Here is a 22,347-nt window from a genome sequence, read left to right on the forward strand (position 1 = left end):
TAGGAGTGTTGCACATGGCCCTGTAGGTCACTCATGGAGCCCAGCTCCTCCTCCATCGCCAACTGATTCTACTTCATAATCATTCACCATTCAACACGCACTGCTTTGAGTCATGGTTGCTTAAGGATTCACTTCACTCAGAGGCATTGTCCCACCCTCTCCACTGGCACAATGCTACACATAATCCATATCCTCGAACATAATCCGATTGCTGGCCATCAGGCATAAATGCGGCAAAACAGAACACACAGAACGGAAACCGGCGCGGAACACACAAGAAAACACAAGAACCCGAGAACGAACTCGTGGTGCAAGAGAGAGCAGAGTAACAAACCTTCTTCGAGCATGTTTGGAAAGATACTGAAACCGAAACCGAAACTCAGCTGCGAGAGCTGCCGCCTGCCCCATGCAAAGGCATGGCACACACAGGCACACACAGGCACACAGATGGCACACCCATACACTCTCGCAGCTGAAACAGACACAGATACGGGCACGGAGGCACGCACACAAATGGATAGCAACATGTGGCTCTGGGCTCTCTCTCTCTTTAAGCACACACACACACAAACAGCGCGCTCTCTTGCTCGCTCCCCCATCATGTCTTTCCCGCTCTTCTCTTCTCTCCTCTCCCCTACACTACCCTTCCGTTTCGTTTCGTTTCGTTCGTGCTGCCGTTGAGCCCTGGCCCCGCATTACGCTTATCAAAGTATATCTCTGGGATTATACGAAATGAATGGAATTAAGGATTAATTTCCAAGGGATGTCATTTCGTTTTGGGATAATTCTCTCTCTCTCTCTGCACACAGACACTGCACACATATACATTGTACATTTGTGTGGGGTTCTCTGTGTGTGTGGCTCTGGGTGTTGGTGTTGGCAACAGCTTAAGCTATAATGGATTCGGGTTCACAGTTTCCCGTCGCTGAGCATGATGGGGCTGGGGATGTTGCTGTAGCTGTAGCTGTAGCTGTAGCTGTCGCAGGCAATACGAAGGTTTTAGTTATAAAAATACACCGGAGTTTATAATGCCAAAGGGGGTTATAGAGCAGTGGCGTCGTCCTTGAAGGGGGATGCACATTGTGTTGGGAACGGTGCAAGATAAATGAAGGAGAGAGAAGGAAGAGTACTCTACGGGGCTGGTGTGTTGTCCATGGCTGAAAACAGATATTCACAAATATTCATGGATCGTTTGCTAGATCGCCGCTGGTGTGGCTATACCAAGATGACCCCCATTGGGAACACCCAGCGACGCCTCTGTTCATTATAATACCAAGCGATCCATAAAACGAAGAGTTAAATCCGAAATAATAATCCCGCACGAAATTAAATCCCTCGCCCACACGGCCACCGAACGCAAACGCAAAGGCCCAGCCCCGCCGCCAACCACTCCCCCACATCCCATCTCTCCATCAATTCCCCCATCTTCCCTCCCCATCAGTGTTTGCATGGAAAAAAGTTAATCTCCCAGCAGCAGCAGCAGCCGTCGCCATCGACTCATCCACGAAGCGAGTGGCGGAAGGCAGTGCCAGTGGTTGCGGGATGGGGACCGGGGCCAGCGCCCTGTCACTGTGCGTGGCGTGGCTGCCGCTGTCGCTGTCGCTGTGTGTGGCGCTGTGTGCCCCCCAGCTCCTGCACCACCCCCTCGCCGACCAGCTTGCCCTTCAGGAGAAAAACTCCTACTCATGGCATGGTTTTGGGCCTTTTTCGGCTGCAGTTGGCAGCGTCGCTGGCGTCGACGCGGGCAGCTTTAGCTCTGCCGGTTTAAGGATTAACACAGACACAAGCACAGTTTGCCACAAAGAACCACACACACGCACACAGCTACACAGAGAGGCACGAACACACTGACACATAAAGCACACGCAATGCCCAGAGCACAAAATCGTTGGGATTAATGCGGGATCTACTTTATTGCGAAAATATGCTCGACTCGACTCGACCCGTTTGCGGGCCAGCCAGAGAGATGGAGTAGGGAGGGAGGGGAGGGGAGGGTTTTTGGGTAGAAGTACGAGGGAGCAGGGGTGGAGGCCCCAGAGAGAGGGGCATATGATTTGGCATTGGACAGTGCCTATGGGTGTACGTGTGTCGGGGTGTCGGTGTGTCCGTATGACCGTGTGTCTGGATGGATGCGTTGTGGGCATCGCTTGGGCATCCATGGATTGTCAGTGACTTAAACGAATTGGGATTACGTTGCGTATGATTCATATGGAGGCTAAAACAACAAAGCACCAGACAGCCACTGGCTTTAAACAGCCATATGAATGCGTACCCAAGCTACATACATATGTATGTGCATTCAAATGTACATACATACATACATACATCTGTATATACTTATGGACGGGCATTTCGAACGGATTACAGCGCTGCCAAAGGCCTCCCCATCGCCCACTCAATACCGTCCCGCTCCACTGCTCCCTTCGACCAGTTCAGCCGGTGGAGCACAAATTGAAAATGGACAAGCGGCTGTCCTCCACCCACTTTGCCTGCCAGCCTGGCTGCCTGGCTGCCCGGCTGCCTGCCAGCCTGCCAATATGGCCCTGGATAATCCTCTACGCGATCAATAAAGCCTGCCCAGGAGCAGGCCATCGGCACACTGAGAGAAATTAATGGCTGGAGGCAGACAGCTTCCTGTTTCTTAATTCTTCAACTTAAATTACATGTGCTCAACCGGGGTAGCAGAGTGCTTTCCATCGTATTTCACACAGATCCCATTTGAATTTTCTCTCTGTGCATTCAGACAGTCACAGACAGTCCATAGACCCATCCACGATAATACAAACTGTCTGCCGGCAGTTTGGCAAGTGATGGGCTGGGGATTGGTATTGGGATTAGCATCCCCAAAGACTCGCCTCGAAACTTGCAAATGTCTGGCAGAGGTCTAACCCACCTGGCACACACACACACAGATACGCACGCATACAGAGGCATTAGCTGGCGGCCTAATCCCAACGTGGCTGGCATTGCCAAAGCACTTCAAAAGCAGCAGCGAAAACAGGAACAAAAACAAAAGCTTAAGGAGGCAGCCAAGGCAGCAGCAGAAGGAGCAGACGCCGCAGCAGGAGCAGGAGCAGGAGCGGCAGAGCAACTCGAAACGTGAAACTTCTCTTCATTTGTGTCTGATGGGATTAGGGCTAAAGCCAGATAAAGGGATAAAGGATTCCCAAATAATGTCGTGCCCTCTGTGCCGCTGCTCAAGCAACCCGAGCCCGCACCCGAACCGGCGCACGAACTCGAACTCGAGCCCAGACTCGAAAGTTTTTGGCGCCAAATTCGTATGCAAAGCAGACAGCAGAGACAGGCTGGAACAAGAAAGGGGGTGAGGCAGAACGAACATTGCAGAGAGGGGGAGTGTGAGAGGATGATTCTCTACCCCTTTTAGGTTGAGCCGGTCGTCGGTTGTCGGCAGAATGTTCACCGGGCTGAGGCTTAGGTCGAGGATAAGTCGCAAACTTGATGCTTTCGCCTAATGTCCTTGGGTAGTGGCAGTGGTGGTGGTAGTGCCAGTGTTTGCTCCTGTTCCGGCTCCTCCCCCTGCCTTTCCCCCTTTGATGGTGATTCGGTTTCTGATGATGATGATGATTTTGTTTTCGCTTGTGGATTATAAACGCCCCTGTGCTCAGACAGAGACAGAGACCCAGTCGCAGTCGCAGTCCCTAGTCCCTGGCCGAAGCCCACTTGCATTCGCATTCAACTTTGCTGCGAGCTTTGAGATTTCCCTATAATCCCCTAATACCCGCCCATTCCCGACAAATATTGAATATTGTGTAAATTTGCAGGAGAACAAAGGCCTTGATTAATTTTGAGTAAACGGTTCATAAAGTCCATTAATCGGCAGCAAAAACACGTGCAGCAACGGCGATACATATGTAGCTCATTGTTCACATTGAAAGTCCCAACCAACATCCTTCAAACTAATCAGCCTGCCTCTTGGCATCAGTTGCAGCTTCGGCAAGTGGAAAATGCAAGGGCTTATCGGATCGAAGAAGTGAGGGAGTGGGAGGGGACTGTTACCACATAATGCACACATTTTCCAAAGTTCACGTAACTAAATTATAGTTGTTGTGGTTTCACGGCCACGGACCGGAGAGGACACAGAGAGTGGAAGGCAGATGAGACAGATGGAGTATTTATTTGATTATAATTCAGTCTGTGCCTAACAAAACAGAACACATACTCTAGGCCCTACGCATATGCACTAAGCTGCTCATAATGCGACACAGGAGAGTCGAAGCGAGTCGATTCGAGTCCAATCTGTTGCAACGTAAGCAGAAGGTGCCCAAACATGGGGGGCTGGGGCGCATCCATTCCGGCTCATCTTCAGTTGTGGCAGGTCTTCGTGTTCGATTTGTTCGTATTGCAAACATGTAAATCCTGGAAATTTGTAGGTGCCAGGAGCCTGGAATAAAATGTTCGAAATGGAAATGGAGTGGACCGGGCACCCAACTCCAATTTCATCCACTGAGAGAATCGATCCCAGTAACTCGCCACTTTCGATTACTATTTTAGAACCTTGGAAACTCTCTGAATTGTACTCAATTGTGAATACATTAGAGCAAATGTTGTATTATTTTTGGATGAACATTCTGTCAGTGTTGGCTTAACTCAATCGGCATCACCTGCAGCATCTGCCGTGGCTCCTGCGGGAACAATCTTTTGCTGTTTCTATTTCTATTTCGGTATTATTGTTTGGCCCCAATCTCCCCTTTCTCTTATAATTCCAAATGTTGGAGACTGTTGCCTGTTGTTGCTCTTGGCATTTATTTGAATTTGTGTCCCATCCTGTATCCGTATCTGAGTCCCGGCACTGTGGTGTCTGTGTCTGTGGCGCACATATGTTGCACTTGGGCTTAGGCTGAGGCTGGGGCTGGGGTGGATAGCATGTGGATGCAGCAGTAGATGGACTGAACCGAACTGGACTGCGCTTAATCCAGTATCCAATGAGTACCCGAGTGCAGCTCTCGAGACTGGTCACTGTGCATAACGCTTAACACTTAAGCTGCCACCTATCAGCCCACACACAGCCAGTGGGGCTTGCCGCTTGCCCATATACATACATATCTACGAGTATCTGTGCAAAAGTAAGCCAGTCAACAGAGGACTCTCAGCCTCAGTCCGAGTCGAAGCTAGTTTTGCGTATGATTGCGAAACTTGTACCGCAACCTGTTAAGCCGAGCGAGACTCTCCTCTCTCTCTATCTCTTATCCTGCAGCAGGAGCAGTGCAATGCTTTTGTGATTACCAAAAGCTCTGGCCACCCACCACCCAGACCCAGACCCCCTTGCCAGCTGGGGTCCAGGACCAGCGAAGTGTTGGTTGAGTGGAGACTTGAAAAGTTACTGCGTCCATCAGGGCTTATCGGAGATACTTTGGGGTGGCATGCCCATGGCCATGGCCATGCCACTGCCCATGCCCCACATTATACAATCCTTCAGCTCTGTTGGGTCGCCTCTGTCACCATGACATCTGCATAATGTCGGATCGCATGGGATGCTCATTTTTTGAATCCTTGAGCGTGTGCTTATGTCCGTATGGGTCCATGGCCTATGGCTTATGGCACATGCACTTGCTCTGCTCTACTTTCCGTGGCCAGAACGAAAGCTTTGACCAACCAACAATGATTCAATAGCAGGGGACGGAAGTCGATGGGGCCCGGGGCCTGAAGCCTGAGGCCTGAGGCTGAACCTGCGGCTGCACTACTCGCACAGGCCTCTCTTTGGAACGCGTTGATCCACAAACGTGTCGTTAACTAAGGCGCAGTGATTTTCAATTGTAGAGCGCGACACACAGATGCACAGATACACAGACACAACAGACGCCACAGCAAAAACAGACCCAGAGACGGGGCCGATACGTGTGTGTGTCTGTGTGCATAAGCTTATAGGTGCCAACTGGCATCTGCATTACCCGTGGAGTGCAGAGTGCTGGAGAGAGAGGGCGTGCATGTATGTATGTATGTGACAGGTTGCATATTGACAAGTGCAGCCGTTTGGGGATTTATTAAGGCTAACGTATGAAAATTTTGCATACTAAACTCTGCATAAATCGAAGCGAGACCAAAACGGCAACAGCAACAGTAACAGCATCTGAATTGGAATCGGAATCAGACGCGAAAGCAGGAACATAAAAATAGCCCCAAAAAATGGTGGACAGAATGGTTGGTGAAGGAGGTGAGTGGCCGTGGGGGTGGAAGGCTGGATAAATATCGTGTTGCGTCGCTGAGCAGCTTAGGCGCCATAAACACGCACACAAACACACAAAAACAGAAGGGACACGGACACAGATGCAGATGCAGATACGGAAAGAGAAATAGAAAGAGAAAGAGACAGTGACAGAGGCAGAGATAAACAAAAGCACAGTGCAACGAGCGAAACAGGCAGGAGAGATTTACATATGAACTAACACACGCACACACACATACCATTCTGCATCTGTTGAAAATGGCCATGTTAAATGCCAATAATAACAACAAGGACAACAACAACGACAATAGCAAATGATGGCAGCAACCATTCTTCCAAAAACCCCAAACCGAGGCCCCACCACCACCACCACCCCCACCCAATCCATAAACCCAATTCTGCAGCCATTCAATCTCCATCTCATGGCATACCTCCCCTCCGCTGCACACTTCCATCTCCAACTGCATTCCCCTTCCACTTCCCAACCCCCTCCCAGGCAGTGCAACGTTTTGTTGTGCAAATCCTCAAAATATGCTACAAAGCACATTACATAGATACGCACACACTCACACTAACACACGCACACGCACATCGAGAGGGAGATATTCACAAATTCACAACAAAATTCAAATCCAAGGCCCCACACTAACAGGATGGGGCCATGCAGCAGGGCCCCCGTTTTGGAGGGTGGGCCGTGAGAGGGTTAAGCTTAAGTCTGAATTTTAGCTGTGCGCCCGTGCAGTGGCATAGAAAATGATGTCAGGCAAACCGGCAGCGGGGGCGGTGGCTTTGGCTTAAAATATTAACATTTAAGCGCAGCAGAGAACTGTAGTAATGACAACAATCGATTTAAGGCAGCGATTTTACAGACATTTATCGATTCACTTATCGCTGGGTCAGCCCTGAACAATATTTCCTGTTCTGCGACTCAATTGTTTTGTTGTTTTGCCACAACCAAGTCCGGGAGAAGCCATAAATTGACCCAAACATCAACCAAGTTGAGTGCCACCTGTTGAACGGATGCGATGCGGCGCACGTGCACGCCTGCACACACGCTGCTCCTCATAGGTGCTCAGAACACACAGGACATGCCGTACGTTATGTACGACGCCCAAACTATAGCTGGAGCTGGAAATAGACAGAGCCAGAGCCAGTGCAAACAAAACCAAGAATTCAAGCCGGGCACGCTTCCATGGAAAGGCACTACCTACTTTACACACACAGGACTGTGTGTCCTTGTCTCACCACCTCACCCACAAAAGTGCTCCACAAGTGTGTGGCTGGCTGGCTGGCTGTCAGAGGTTGGGGGCCAGCGGCAAATGTTTTCATGCACAAATGCTCGCATACGTGTCTGCAGCCAGAGATACAAATAGGGAGAGAGTCACCCACACGGAGACAGAGAGAGAGAGAGAGAGAGAGAAAATAAACGTTATGAATGCTTCATATGCTTAATCCAGGGGATTTCGATGCATATAGGAGTGTTGTGTGTGTTTTCTGCTGAATGGGATTGAGCATCGTCGAATTAATGGTGAGTGGGAGTGAGAGGAGGAGGAGTGTTGGTATGCTAAAGGCTTCACAGTTTCCATTGCCGTTGCTATTTCTATCTGGGAGATACTTGCCTTGCATAAGCATCTATCTACACATCGACAAATGCACGGAACAAGACACATTGATATGGACTCAGGTTCACTTTTGTCCCTGGCTAAACTATTGATGAACCAAACAAGATTACCATTGCCATAGCTCAAAGGAGCGACCATCTGTAGGTATCCATGTCTGTTCGTGTCTGCCACGTCTATGCCGAGCGTGTGTGTCAGTGTGTGTGATATCTGTAGGATACGTGCTAAATGCCTGGCGAGCAAAATCAAATGAACTTGCCATGGATTAGGCAGGCTACGTGGATGCCAAGGGAATTCCATTTCCATTTACAATTCGAATTTCCATCTAAAGCTTCTGCCAACATGATTAAAGTTTCCCTCTGCTTAAAGCTCCAGCCTTTGACTAATTTCTATGCAAATAATCACGCACCGGATTATGAGGCAAAGTAAAGTAAATTCCTGCATTTATGCTGCATCCTCAGCAGCACTCCTGCTCCCCCTGGAAGCCCCGGAGGACTGGGAGCAGCCCCGGCCAAGCCCCCTGGGCCAGTGAGTGATTTATTGATTAAATTGAAATAATTGGAAAGCTCCTTTACTCACGATTCACTTTGCTGATGTCGAAGTCCCGTCGCGAGTCCAGGGCCGGATGGCTGAGTAGCTTCTCCGCTTGCTGCTGCTGCTGCTGCTGTTGGGCCTGTTGCGCGCCCACGGCCATGCCCAGGGCGGCTGGTGGCAGGCACGAGATGCTGCCCCGCTCCAAGCGCTCCTCCCTCTCACTCTTTGGGGTGGCGTTCTGACTAGATGAGGCCGTGGATGAGGACAGGGCATTGCCTTCGGAGCTATGCACGTGCTGCTGCTGCTGCTGCTGCTGCTGTGCGGGATGGACGGTGGCGGAGGGACTGCCGTCGGTGGAGCGACGCCCACCTGCTTCCCCTGCCACGCCTCCACCCTGCTGATTCTGCTGCTGGTGCTGCTGCTGGAGCTGAAGCTGGTGATGATGATGTTGCTGCTGCTGCTGCTGATGCTGCTGATGCTGCTGATGGTGTTGCATCTGCAGTTGGGTGAGCTTCTCCTGTACGCCTTGCAACGAGCTGCGTCTGTGCTGCATGGCGGTCACCTCCTCGCCGGGAAGGGGCACGCCCCCCACGCTGTGGGGAGGCGAGAGCGAGTGCTCCTTCTTGACGGCCATGTCTACGAGACTGGCAGCGGCGGAGACGGAGGCCGAGGGGGACTTGGCATTGGCGGCGGCCACAACAGCGGCCGCATTGGCTGCCCGCGTCAAAGCCAAGGCCTGACTCTGAAAGAGAAGAAAATAGAAGAGAAGATAATGAATAACCCGCCGATTGTCTGGACTGATTTCTGTGCTACTCGAGTACTAAGAGTATTTGTCGCTTGTTTACTTGGCTAAATGCTCGAGTGAAATCTTCGCTCGCCGCTCCGTTCACCATTCTTCAGTCCCCATTCTTCGGTTTCCAAATAGAAAACAACCCAAATTCACTTTATTGATTAAGTCAACAATGGCCTCGGACTCTGCTCCGAGTCGCACTCTGATTCGGACAAAGTCTCGGTCGCAGATTCAGTTTCGGATTCAGTCCCAGTCCAAGCCAGGGCCAGAGCCAGAGCCCTGACAGGCGTTGATTTCTATTGATTTGTGAGCCGAAAAGGGGGACCGGACCCAGATGTGCGTGTGGGGGTCTGGTCTGTGTTTGCTTTCTATAATTTAGCAAGTAATTTGCTGCACAAATCGTGGCGAATCACGAAATTGTCTTTAATGATGCGGACGGAGGAGATCTCCGACTCGAGATCGTTGTCGAAGCGTAACTAAATTAATGTGGCTCTCTTCTCCAGTCCATTAAAGAGCTGAAAGCTCTTTCACAATACACATTCGCATTCGCATTCCCATTCCCACTTCCACTCCGCCTGCCAAGCAGCAATTGATGGACCCGCCACAGAAGACCCAAAGGCGACCCGAAGCCGAAGCGAAATTAGCGATGGCATTTCCAATAAGAATGGATCGACTTCAATGATACTCGAAAATACTCGCATATGTTACGCTACACACTGGCAGCTTTACAATTGTATATTAATTATAAATTAATTGTTAGATCTGGCAGCTATTTCGGAGAATTCTGCTTGGAGGTTTGCAGGGTATTCGACTTTAAACACACGCAAAATACGAAAAGGAATATTATCAATCTGAGTTCGTTTAAGCGGATGAACTCTCGAGAGACTTAGACACCTTTGGAGGAGAGCTACCCTTTGGGTGCATCACCCATCCAACCATCCATCATCCGATTGGCCCCAATAATTATAGCGTCTCGCTGTGGCTACCGTTTTTACCGTTTATGCTGGCTGAGCACGCATGGAATTCCAGCTTCCAGATCCAAAAGGAATCTTTGTTCCTTCTCCCAGACTTTTTTCCCCCTTTTGTTGGACACAAAAAATTATGGCATTGGCATTCGCTTTGGTTTTGATTTTGGTTTTTGGGTTTGGTTTTGGATCGCTGATCGTGCGGATAAACTTAAATCGGTGCCGAAGGTAGAGCTCCCTGCTCCCTGCCGCTGGCTAGTTTGTCAAATGAGGGCAAACCATGGACAACAAAAAAAGAAGATCCTGCCGCCCGAAAACATGTTCTGAAAGTTAATAAAGGCTGTGGCAAAGAAGTCGATGGGGTAGATGTAGATGTGGCAGCGGCAGCGGCGTCTCTCTGCTTTCCACAGTAGCCGCATCGAGTTAGCGATCAGCGACAAGCAGCAATCGATCTTATGTTATAATCATCGCCAGGCCTCTCGCGACCATCAGCAACGATTTAGGCCTGCAAAAATTCATTTACGCTTTAATCAATTTCATTCACCACGGCCGCTGACCAAGGCGAACCAGAGGAGATGGACTGGCTGCAGACCCGCAGACAGAGCCAAGCATAGCCTAAGGCCGCAGTCCGACAATTTCAGCTTACATTGATCTCGCCTTCTCCCTGTTTCCCCCCATCCATCCAGGAACGGGGCCGGATCGGGACGGGGACGCGTCGAGGCGGCTTCTGTTCCCGGCCACATGTCAAAAAATTGACGAAAATTCGATCAAAATTTTAATTGATCGCCCTGCAGTGATTTCGGTTCCCGAAAAATTGATCTGCCCCTCCCCCTCCTGCCGCTCTTGCGGCGCGCGCACTTGCCGTAATTTTCGGTTGGCCCGCGAAACGAACGACCGACCGATCGGCGGACGAGCGACTCGTGTTGTGATTATGTTAATAGAGGTACACCCCTCTGCTGCCCGCCAGGGGGCGAACAGAGACTGCCTGCCCGTTTCCGCATCCCGCCCTAGGGGGAGGACGGCGCTCACTTCGGCCGGAAACTGAATGGCCGGCGGCCGCGAATTCTGAAACAATCAAACATTTCAGACTCTGCCACAAAATTCCAGGCATTAATGGCAGGCGAAGATGATCCTCTATGGCAATCATGATGGAAGTGCTCCTCTCCAGAATGAGTCATCCTCATAGAGAGAGGGGGGCAACGCAGAGGAAACTAATTTGAAGCAAAAGAGGATATTTTTAGATCTCTTTCTCTCCCTGTCTCTGCTCCGCGGAAGACCTTCAGCTGACGTGCAAGTAAAATAACCTTCAATTAATCCATCCCCGATCACACTTTACCATTGCCCCGGTCCGGTTGATTTTTAATGGCGATCAGCGCATTAATCAACCCGGCCCGCTCCGAGATCCGCCATCCGATCATCCTCCTGAATGCTGCCAATCAAGGTCTCCTCCCCGTCCCAGCCGACTCTTAGCTTTTCATATTAACCTGTCAAAGGCCATAATTGACAACGATTAACTTTGTCTTTTGTCTCGCGGAAAATTTACATTTTTATGGTTCAATAAAATAAATCAAGGGGCTCACAAAAAAAAACAAGCACGAGGCAGAGGAACGAACCGAAGAACAGCGGGCAAAAGAAAACCGAAGCACAGTGGCAGCGAAAAGTAATTGCAGCACATAATAATCTCGCATTTAATAATCCTCATTAAAGCGCAAAATCACGTCGGTACATTGTTGTACATCTCCCTGGCCATCCACTGGAGGACAGTTTACACTAACAAATATCACCACCTCACACACACACAGGCAAGAAGGAAGGAAGGAAGGAGAAGACGGACCAAGACCAAGGTCCAGCCACTCTCGAATCTCTCGGATCGAAATTAGAGGCTCTGCACTGCAGCACTCCGATGTGGTGTCCTCCGGTGTTTCCCTTCGCTGCTAAGTATTTTTTTCAGTTCGAAATTCCAGAACAAGAGCTTCTGTTTCTGTTTCCCAAAAGTCAGTCCCGAAATATGCACAGGCCTCCCCAAAAAAGGAAGACGAGGGGGCCGGGCCGGGTCGGGGCAGCTGCTGCGATGCGCATCAATCGATGATATGATGAGCTGACGTTTCGGGTTGACGTTTGCTTGTCGTCAATACGTCGCCTAATAACACGTCGCAACAGGTAGTCCCCGAACATCAAGCGAGCGGACAGGACAGCCCCAGCGATTCTGGACGGACAGAGATTCTGATTGCGACACAGATACAGATGCACAGCAGCCACAGCCCCACAGCCCCACAGCTCAGAACAGCCACCGCCGCTGCAGACCCAGAAAGGAGTCAGTCTCTTTTTGGGGGCTCGATGGAATTTCATCAATTGCATCAAAAATATGAAATTAGTTTTGGGCCCCAAGTTTTCGGCTGACCAAAAACTGGCAGTCTGGCAGTCGGGACTTTCGAGTCGGGGCTACTGGATTTTTAATGTGTTTTAATCATCGACAGCATCCAGCTACTGCCTCTGTGGCAGCTCCTCAGTTGTCCGCCTCAGTTGTCTGCTCAAATTGTTTTTGTGCGCCAGAGTATCTCTGATCCTTTGGCTTTTGCTGATGCTGATGCTGATGTATGGCACATTCCGTTTGGGCTATAAATCGTTGTTGCGCCTGGCACCATGGCGCTGTCTTGTCCTTGGTAAATATCATTTGATTCAAGTCGCAGGCATTAATTGTTTTTGCCTCGCGATTGCTGCGTGATGGGAATGACTGATCAACTGCCAGACGGATCGGATCGGATCGGTGAGAATGAACTCCCCACAACCTGGGGCTGTATATTTGGGAGCAGAGTAGGGCACAGCCAAGGATAAGCTGATCTCTCGGAAACATTCGTTTCTCTTCTTGGTGCGCCCCTAGGATCTGATCTCTCACAGTCGCCTGTCACTGGCCTTGTTCTTGTCATGTTCTCTGTCAGTTTGTGTGCCCTGAAACATTCTGTAAGTGTTGATCAGTTGAGCAGCGATCTGTGGCATGTGATCTTAATCGCTCTCACGGAGAGAGAGAGAAAGAGAGAAGAGTAAGCGAACCACGAGCGCAGACCAAAGGAGACCAGATCCAGCCAAACCAGACATTGACATTCCACTCTGTCTGGGATTATGTCCGAGCTGTCTCTGTGTCTCTGTTTGAGATTTTTCTTCGTTTTTGCTTATCGGGAGGAGCCTCAACCTGGCCGCAGCCAGCTCCCGCCAATACATTACCATTTCCATTGGCCCTTGGCTGGGGCTCTCTTTTTGTTCTTAAAGTATACGTATGATTGGTGTTTGGCAGCGTTTTTATGGTCTTCGACGGCCTCTGTTATTAATTATCATCGTCAGCGGGAGGCGATCATCGTCAGCCTCAGTCTCCGATCGCTCGAGCGCTCCGTTGCCGTGCTCGTCAAATTCCCCAGCGATGGCACTGGGCGCTGAGGTGTGCCCCGTACCCCGCGCATGGGGAGGGGTATGCCAAGCATTTGGAATTCGGCGCGTAGAAATATCATTTTCATGTATTCGTCGCTGCCCGATTTTGTCTTTGTCTTGTCTCAGTCTGCTTCGTATTTGCTTTTTCGTAATTTGTATGAGATTTTTCGAATATTCCTGCCATTTTGCCATTTATGTACGAGCATGTATACATGTACATATGTACATATGTCTGTATGTATGTATGTATGTACATACATATGTAGGAGTATGTCTGCATGCATGCCTTGTGTCCTTAACGAAATTGTGATTAAGTGTTTCAATATCGAAGTGACGAAAGGCAAAACCTGACAAGCCAACAAGGACTGGCCCTGGACAGAGACATGGCCAACTCCAACTCCAAGTCCAACTCAAACACAAACTCAAACTTAAACGATGGCGAACATCGCAGCAACGTGCAAAATAATTAAAAATCAGCGAACGTTTCGCTCCAAACATACATATGTACCCTCGAGCAGGCCCCCTGGCCCCTGCCCACTGGCAGCTCGACGCCCGCATCGAGCTGGCGAGTGCGAAAAAACGCCATTTAAAGATGCCACAAAGCCGCAGATAAGCAGAGACAATGCCGATGCCGAAGACGATGACGATGACGATGCCGGCCGGAGTGGTGCGATGGCAGCGATCTGAAAACCGGTTGACAAAATACGCTGGATGCGAAACCCTGGTATGCGATCAGTTGGAGCGATAGCCAGATCCAGACCGAGTCCCAGACGATCGCTGAAGAATGTCTTGCCAAATTACGAGCCCGTCCAACAGCTACCCAGCTACGCAGCTCCGTCTCCGTCCCCACCTTTGCAGCCCGTTCCATTCCGTCCCATCCGAACCGAACCGAAACGATCAGAACAGAACAGAAGCGTCCACGATCATCGCTGGGACTTGGAATCGGGCTCGGGCTCGGGCTCGGGGCATGCTCATGAGCATCAGCGACATTTAATTATATTTCATTTCATTTTATTTTACTGCTTCAGCTTCTGGTGGTGGTGGTGGTGCTGCTGCTGCTGCTGCTGCCTCATATGGTTTTTTCGGTAATGCCTGCTGCACTCGACTCGACTCGACTCCACTTGAGTTTGCTCGCAACGCATCGCATCGCATCGCCTCAGCGCATTAATGATGACTTTGCCCTGAATTGCAGAGGCATACACTCAATAATAACAATAATCATAAAGGGGAGAACCAGCAGCAGCAGCGATCGTCGCAGAAATCGCCAGGCAAATCGCCAATTGGCAATGGCATGCCCCATGTCCATGTCCATCTCCGTGTCCCTGTCGATGGCGATGGCAATGTCGATGTGGATGTCGAGGACCAGGTTCAGGTTCGGCCATGTCTTGTCGCCGAGCCTTGATTATGCGCGCGTTCCTTGCTCATCGCTCGTCCCTGCACTCCCATTCCGGGCTCCCTGCAACGTCCTCATTATTTCTACTCGTTCGTCATCAATTTGCGATCATTGCTGCTGGTGCTGCTGGTGCTGCTGGAGTGCTACTTGTGCTACGACTGAAGTCGACCGAGAGCCACTGACTCTGCAGAACGCTGCCAGAGGAGACGAGAAGGTGTCGAGTGCTTGAAATGTTTTAAATACAAAAATTAATAAAGCTCTCTCGCGGCCGCCAAGTGTGTTGGCATTTTCCATTCTTTCAATTACCAGCATGAAGAAGTATTTAGTCCCCGTCCCCTCTCCTCCCCCTGCCGATGACAGAACCTGGCAAATTATTAACTTAACACTTTGAATGTGATGTCCACTTAAAGCGATCCATCACGAGCCAGGAGAGGGAGAACGGGCTATGGAGATGTAGGAATTTGTTAGGAAAGTCAGGGAGAAGAGTCCTCAAAGAGTGCTCGCATGTGGGACTTAGGCACCTGCCCGTTGAGTCTTTCATAGAAGTTCCTGTACCACAACCCTCAACTAATGATTAGTCCACCGTTTACGTCTGGGAGAGTAACAGCTGACAGCGAACAGGGACGAGGGGCCGAGGGCGAGAGTGCAATGGCAGAGGAAAGCGGTAACTGCAGTGACAACCCCGCATGGGACTGCACTGCCGTTTGTCAACGACATCCTGGCATATGTAGGTGCCCTTGCCAATGCCAAATGCCGGGCCCCGAGCACCAAGAACCGAGCACCGAGCACCGAGTATCGAGCGCCGAATGCCAAATTACAATTTCAAGTTCAACATGTCGGGGCGGCATAATTTCCTCGATTGCAGCAGTCCGTACCACTGCTGTGGCCCGGATGGAAAACTCGTTCATGTGTGACCTGCCTCTGGCTGCCCTGCCTGCGAACTGTTTCACATGATCCTTTGTCCCCTTTGGCCCTGCTCCCGAGTCCGTGTTGCGCTTGAGGAATTCCTTGCTCAACAAATTATTACCTACACATATGTCCCATCCCATCCTGTCCCTTCCCCTCTCTCTCTCTCTCGCTCGCTCTCTCTCTGTCTGTTTGTGTGGGTTACTCCAATTATAAGTCAATTAAATAGGTTAAAAGTTAGAAATAAAAAACGGATGAGCAGCCGACAGGAGAATGGAGGGGACACAATTTTGTCACGGCCAAATGAGCAGGAAAGAATTTATGAAGCTCACAAATTCTCATGTACCATCACAGAACATGTCTCTACCTGGCTGTCTCTCCTTCTCCTATCTGTTTGTCTGTCTGTCTGTTTGTCCATCGATCAGCTCTGCTCTCCGTCGTTTGCTCGCTTGGCTTATGTAATCGTTCGATTCACAAATTAGTTTCACTTGAGATCTATATATTTTGTTTATCAATCAATAAAACGAGCGTCGCGGCCCGAACGTTCCAATGCCGAGATTCATGCAAATTCTAAACTGATTCCCGACTCGACTCTCGCACCCAATTGGCTCATTGATCAATCATTTAAGCAAACCAAGAGCAAAGCAATAAAGTGATCTGTGAGCCTAATCGACACCCAAAGACGTCTACACTGCTACGTCACGGAGGGGGACAGAGGTAGACTGTGGCAACCATCAAGTGGCAGCAAACGATTTTAATTCAATCGCACCAATTAAGCCCGTAGGCGCCCCCAAACGAAAAACCGAAAACGAAACCGAAACCAAAACCGAAAGAAGAGCTTCTGCTGCTCCGGTCTAGGCCCCGCGATTGCCTTCTACGAGTGCGAGTTATGCGCTCAATTAACTGAAATACTCGCATCTGTAGATGTAAATAATCGCGCAGCACAGCCGCTGGACAATTTGCGTCAGCAGCGCCTCATCGTGTGGGGATGGGTTGCTCCTCGGAGGAATTTCTCGAAAGCAAAGTTCAACATTTCGTTCGCTTCGCTCACTAATCTGTTGGGGTCAATCGATGTTAAGTAGAATCACGAATACCAAATTAATTGATGCCGTTGATATGGAGCAGCAGCAGCAGCAGCAGCCCACCAAGCAGAGCAGCCATCAGCCGCCATCTGACTCAAGAAACTCTCTCTTTGATGATCCATCCAGCTCACAGCTGCTCCTCCAACACCCCATCTTTGCTCTTCTGATGTGTGTCAATCTGTGTTGGTATCTGTGTACTTCTAACACTCACTCTCCGAATGTCCGAGTGTCCGACTGACTGTCTGAAGGGGTGTACACATGCGTGAGTGTCAAATGGGTAAATAATACCCGGTTCATGTTTTGAATTAATTCTAATTGAGATTCATTTGTAAGCAATCAGTTAGATTGTTCAGTGGCGATCTTACACTCGGCTTACACACAGATATTTCGGATGGATGGCCAGATCTCAAGCCAGTGTCATCTATGCGAATAGTTCTTCCGCTGCTCTGCCACAATTAAACACTGAACCACTGCCACCGCCATTACCACTGGCCCTGCCCTGTCCCTGTCCCTGCCCCTGCCCTTGCCGCTGCTAAATGCCAAACTAAATGCTGCCTATCGCTTGATAGACGTAATTAATAAGACACGCCAGCAATCATAATTGAAAACATGTCTTTTAGCGCCGAAAGCCTCGTAAGTGCAACACGTTGCCATCGATGGTAGGGGGTGGCAGGGCGGGGCAGGGCTAGACGCCGACTTGCACCCATATCAAAAAATCTTAGACTTAACAAGCCACAAAACACAAAACACTCCCCCTATTGTGGCACCTCCCTCGGCCCCCACCCGCCAACAGCTACTACATCATCTGCCATCTCTGCCCATCGACAATTGTTTGAGTTGGTGGCAATGTTGCAAGCTGCAAAATGCACTTCATGTCCGTCGGCAAGTCTCGGCAGCTCCCCCTCTCTATCTCTCTCTCTCCAACTGTATGTGTGCTTGTGTCTATGTGTGCATGTGTCTATTAGCAAAGACAGCTATGAAAATACCAGTTGCTGTTGCCACTTGCTGCCGTTGTTGCCATGTTGCTGCTGCTGTGTTTCTGTGTTGCACGTGAGACGCAGACGAGCGTAAGATAAACAATTGCCTCTCGGACGGCAGCAACGTTGGACGGAACGTGCGGCCAGCCAAATGCAATTAAGCTAAAAATGTGAAAAATATCCCCCAAGCGTTACTGTCGTGCGAGGGGGGCGGAATGGATACTCCCTCCTGTCTACTCCACCCAGTGCTCCGGTTCTCGGGCCAAGTCCGTGGAGATGGAATGGCTGCGGTGTTAAATAAAAATGTAAATGATGTCTGCTCTGCCTTAAATTGATAAAAGTTCTTCATTTTCTGGATGGGATCCCCATAGAAAATTCTGGAAATGTACCGGGGCGAGGGCGGAGTAAATGGTATAGAGTTTTAATTGGGATTGAAAGATTATCATTGAAAGAATGGGTTGGGGATGGGATTATTCACAAGACATTCAAGACTGGAAAACCTTAATCTATTTCAGTTCGGATTTAAGGATCACAAAGTGAAACGAGTTGGATACGGGATTTCCTTTTGAAGAACTCACACCGATTGTCTTTGAATGCCATTCCAAATGACTTGACTCCTGCGGCTGATCTAGTCCGCCGTCTCAGATTGTTTAATCCGGCGAAACAAAGCATACAAAAAATACAAAAGAAAAGATGCCTACAGCCCATAGATTCTCATTTCAATTGCAAAACATTTGAACAGCTGTACGCGACCTGAATCCAAAGGCGCGATTCCTGTCTGTAAGTGCAGTTGCGTCGGAGTCGGAGAAGTTTGTTTTGACATTTGGTTGAGCGCAAGTGCAGTGGACGACATGAGCCGAGAAGTAGGGAACACGGGGGCCAGGGACCCAGGACTCACCTTTGCACAGCCCGAGGGGTCTTGTAAGCGAAGGAAGGAAGAACAGGAAGCGGCCTGCAACTGGGTCTGGGTAACGGCAAAGGAGATAGCCGAGAGCCCTACTTAGATAACAATTGCAGAGCAGGAGCGCGAGGAGCAGGGAGAGCAGTGCAAAACTGCATTCCCAATGTAACTGCATCGGGGGTGGACGGGGGCAGACGGGACAGCTGAGGCCTCCGAGGAGTATTCAAGTGGAAAAGAAGAGAATGAGATGCGGTTCCTGCCTGGGAAGAGTATGTGTGTCAAGGGCAGGCGCCAAGGAGCGTAGAGCAGAGCTCTGGTGGCTAAGGAGGGAGCCCAGCTGTCGTCGAGTACAATTCGGAGCCATGGAAGTCAGAAGCTAGGAGTCGGAGTCACAGTCAGAGTCAGAGTCCGAGGCCGAGTCGAGGCAGGAGTCAGAGTCACACCCACCGCAGGACAATCAGCAATAAAACAAAACGAACGAAAGTGAACGAGCGAAGGGGGAAAGCGAGCGAGAGAAAACCGCAAGCCAAATTGACCGGAAGCTCTTATTAATTTGCTATTAGCCATAGACAGACAGGAAGTTAACTTAATTTGTGTGGCTTTGGCCTAAACAGACAGAAAACACAGAAAAAAAACGAAAAAAAAATATACGAGGTACGAGCAGACAAAACAAAACGTTTTCTAAACAGGATGTGAAACGACATAGAGAGAGAGGGAGAGAGAGAGAGAGAAGCGAACAGGACATGTGAACACGGAGACAACTTCAAAGGTCCGATGGAAGAGTGGTGGAGAGTGAAAGTGACAGGAAACATGTCAGAGCGAGAGAGAGAGAGAGAGAGAGAGAGAGAGAGTGGTGGAGCCTGTGAGCTTTTACCGTTAGCCTTAATGAAGGCTGATTAGATCAGGCATGGACCTGGACAAAGTAGATGGATCTCATCTCTGCACTCCTCACCCCAAACCGGGGGACCAATTAAAATGTTTGCTCTAGTTGTGATGGGCCACTCTTCATCCTGCTCGCCAGCACCCACTTTTCCACTCTGCCACCCCCCACCGGCACACAGTCATTCCATTGTTTTCACTTTTGGGCCATGGTACAACTAAGAGCCACGGGCAGAAGGAGCCAGCCAGAAGAGCATGAGGCGGGGACCAGACAGATCGCAAGCAAAAGACAAGGGAATAAAACAGAAAAACAAAAGTCGTTAATGATAAGAGACCAAATGACGTACAGCCCCTCTTTTGCTGACGGGGAAGGAGCGATTAGACAGGGGCAGAGACACACACATGCCAAGGTTCACCTTGGAAGTACGAGACGAGTATTCCCGTTTTTATTGCCCGAGCGACAGGAAGCACTCTGGCATACAATGAAGGGGAAGAGACCAAGACCAAGACCAAGACCTCTCTTGTGCTGCTGCTGCTGCTGCTGCTTCTGTGGCACAAATGAGGTGCGAGCTCTCGATTTCGAGATTATCATATCAGAGCATACACATCGGATGTGGGCTCGCAGCACCCTCGTTCAAGCTGGAAACAGCAGGAGGACAGCCAGCAGTCCTGTCTTGTCCTGGCCTACTTCTTACAGGCAGTCCTGCCCCAGCTGAAAGTGAAACCCGAGGTATGCATGACAGGAAGCCAGGAAGTCTTTGTCGACGTGTGCCAACTGAATTCAGTCCCTCACATCCAGCACGTGCTGCGGCTGCGGCCCCCATCGAAGCTGCAGTCCCGTTCAGATGTTGTGGCCAATGGATGAATGGTCCTGTTAATCGTTGACTGTTGCACGTCTCGCCAAAGGACAGTTGATGGAAAGCAGAGTGGAGCTAGAGAAAGTCTCCCATTCAAGTATATCTTTTTTTTCGCTGCTGGGCTGGCGACAAACTTCCTGAACTCGTAAATGCACAGCCTCGCCCATGCAACTGGAACTGGCAGGGCGCATGGGAAGAGGATTTCCCTGCTGCTGTTTTTTGCCGTTCTCTGGCAATTGCGAATAATGGTTTTATGCATTTGCTGACAGTCTTCAGGCGAGGCCAACACTTTTGTCCCGTTTGATTGGCTTAATTATTTGTAGGCAAATGCCAGTGGCAGTGGCAGTGGCAGTGGCAGTAGCAGTGTCTCCCATGCCTGTCCCGCACCCAACTCCGATTCATAGAACATACGTAAAAAAGCCAATTAAAGAGAGAGAGAGAGAGAGAGAGAGAGGGGCATGGTGCACTGTCAGTGAACACGCGCCAAATGTGCTGGGGGAGGCAGAGGGAGGGAGACCAGAGCCAGCTTGGAGTTGCAATTTCCAAGTTATGCGTGCGATTATGTTGCATGGCTAGGCGGAGTGGCAACTCCACATGGCAAATAGCAAGTAGCAAGTGGCAAGTGGCAGGCGGCAGGCGGCAAGTGGAAAATGGCACCTTGCTGCACCGTGTCTGGCGTCGGCATTTAATGCTTTTCTTGGTGTGAATTAATTTTATTGCCTAATTGTCTCTCCGCGACACATGTTGGAACTATTAAGCGCATTTTAAACAGGCCCAACTATGTAAGTTTATGGGCCTTGCTCTCGAGGACCACGCCTAAACGCCCGCACACCCCATGCCCCATGCCCCATCCCCCATGCCCTAATGCTCGCGACTTTACGAGTGTTTGCCCGTGCACATACTTATTTCTCCAAATATATATTTGGCGCACGGAAAGCGCACATTTTTGGCGACACTCGAAATCGGTTTCTTCTCTAAACATCGGAGAATATGTCTTTATTTTTAAGCAGAAACCGATTTCGCAGCCAGCCCAAAAATCAGCGCAGCGCACAGGAAATGCTTGGTTTGGGAAGGAAAGTCATTTGAGTATTTCAGGGAAATTGAGTGAGCAGGAAAAAGGAAAGTGGGAGTCGTTCCAGGGAACCAATACTCCCAGCCCTGATGGTAATAAGCGGGTGCAAACTATCCTAGCCATCTGTTCAACTTCAAAGATCTTCAAAATTACTTGATGTGCACATATGTATGTACGAGTACATTCCCATCTACGGCCTTTAAACTCTTTACGGGAAAAAACGATCAATTTATTCGGTTTTAGTTAGCCGACCCGTAGATACACATCTTTTGCATCTCTCATCAGCGTTTCAGCTGTTCCAACATCGACGGTAGGCCTGCTGACTTGTCTAGGACCGCCATCGACATCGCGCCCTCAGTCGCTAGTGTCACCCTCACCTGTTTGCATTGCCATAGCTACAGGGATCTACTACGAGTATATATGTACATACATATGTATATGTATTATGTATCTCCCTCTATCTCTCTGCCCATATCCGACTATCTCTAGCTATCTCCCTCTAGCAGTTCCCCTTCCCTCCCTTCACGTGTTTTATTAATTGCACGTGGGGGGACCATTGGTGGTTGTCTCTGTCTCTTCTAGCCGTTTTTTCCCAGTTCCAGTTCTCCCCTCGTTCCCGGACCTTTTCGCCATTTGGTCAGGCCCAGAAAGGTTTCGTTTTTTTTACTCTTTCTGTCCCTGGCTCTGACTCTGACTGTGGGTCCGGCCCGTCTCTGGGTGAGTTTCCTCATCGCGTTTTTCCTTAGCGCTTCCCGCTCATTTCTG

The 22,347-nt window shown here is 49.9% G+C and overlaps 1 protein-coding gene across 1 annotated transcript in view; it reads right to left on the reverse strand.

Moving 5' to 3' along the window:
• LOC117890632 overlaps positions 1-22,347 on the reverse strand; it is a 46,422-nt gene that overhangs the window by 15,860 nt on the left and 8,215 nt on the right. Inside the window, exon 2 of the mRNA XM_034795581.1 lies at positions 8,383-9,079. Within this exon, the coding sequence (XP_034651472.1) occupies positions 8,383-9,079 (697 nt within the window). The remainder of the gene's footprint in view (positions 1-8,382; positions 9,080-22,347) is intronic.

The sequence above is a fragment of the Drosophila subobscura genome, chromosome E (assembly GCF_008121235.1).
Source record: "Drosophila subobscura isolate 14011-0131.10 chromosome E, UCBerk_Dsub_1.0, whole genome shotgun sequence".
Taxonomy (NCBI): Eukaryota; Metazoa; Arthropoda; class Insecta; order Diptera; family Drosophilidae; genus Drosophila; species Drosophila subobscura.